At 59.7% G+C, this 1,201-nt stretch overlaps 1 protein-coding gene across 1 annotated transcript in view; it reads left to right on the plus strand.

The window, feature by feature from the left end:
- Positions 1 to 557: 557 nt before the first annotated feature.
- Positions 558 to 1,201, plus strand: part of PRUNE1 (prune exopolyphosphatase 1) — a gene marked incomplete at its 3' end in the record, with an annotated part of 1,292 nt that continues 648 nt past the window's right edge. Inside the window, 3 exon segments of the mRNA XM_029085007.1 lie at positions 558 to 659; positions 738 to 943; positions 1,162 to 1,200. Coding sequence (XP_028940840.1) covers positions 591 to 659; positions 738 to 943; positions 1,162 to 1,200 — 314 coding nt within the window.

The raw sequence follows: 1,201 nt of genomic DNA on the forward strand, positions 1-1,201 counted from the left end.
TACCGAATAAATGAGCAAATCTGGGTGATGGCATGAAATAAATGTCACCCAAAAAGGGCCTGGGTGGCTCCCTCGAGCTTGACAGGATGGAGGCCAGCAGCCAGGGATGGGGAATTTGTGGGGTGACATGGGTGACATTTTTTTTCTTGCTGCTGCAGGCAAGAAAAAAAGGGGTGAAATGTGGGGTTTTGGGGTCAGCCAGCCCCAAACTGCCTCCGTGGGCTTCCTGCTTCTCACCACCTCTGGAAAAACCACTTTGAACTGGGGTTTGAACTAACGGCTCCTGGGGTGGGAAGGTCCCCATGGCTGAGCTGGGTTTTCCCATCCCCCTGGGACCCCGATGCAACCCACTTTCACACATGTACCCCAAAACCATGAGTTTTTGTGCCATAAATGGATCCATGAAGGGTGCTGGTGGGTGGCACCTGTGATGAGTTACTCCGGGGACACTGGCATGTCCCCTTGAGGGCAGGGAAGGGGAAGGGACCAGCCCAAGGGGTCTTTGGAGGATGGGGACATGTCACTGCCACACCTGACACCTCCAACCCCGGCAGGAGCACGTTCAGCATCACCAGGAGATCCACGTGGTGATGGGCAACGAGGCCTGTGACCTGGACTCCACCGTCTCAGCCCTGGCTTTGGCTTATTTCCTGGCGAAGGTGAGGCTCACCCGCTGCCTTGGGAACAAACGGTGGCTTTGGGGGACGCCTCACCGGGTGTCACCCCCCCGGCCACAGACCTCCCCGGCTCCCAAAGCCGCCTTCATCCCGGTGTTGAACATCCCTCGCTCTGACTTTGCCCTCCGGACGGAGACGACGTTCCTGCTGCGGGAGCAGAACATCCCTGCTGCCTCCCTCATCTTTCGGGATGAGATCGATCTGGGGGGGCTGCACCGTGCTGGGCTGCTCTCCCTGACGCTGGTCGATCACCACGTCCTGCCCAGGTGAGCCGGGGAGGGGACATGGGGACAACTGGGGCCACCCACCCAAAGCCTCGCTTTTTCCTCGCTTGGTTTTGGTGGCCCCGGGTGGGTGAAATCTTTTCCCTTTCCGGGGTGTTTTTAGGGTAGGAGGAGAGGAACAAAAGGGGTTTCCAGGCTCTGCTGGGGGTGACACATCGCGGCTGTGCCGGGGGTCTCACCCTCCTCGTCTCGCCCGCCAGCGCCGACACAGCCCTGGAAGAGGCCGTGGTGGAGGTCCTT

Source organism: Antrostomus carolinensis, unplaced genomic scaffold (genome assembly GCF_000700745.2).
Source record: "Antrostomus carolinensis isolate BGI_N321 unplaced genomic scaffold, ASM70074v2 scaffold28455, whole genome shotgun sequence".
Lineage (NCBI taxonomy): Eukaryota > Metazoa > Chordata > Aves > Caprimulgiformes > Caprimulgidae > Antrostomus > Antrostomus carolinensis.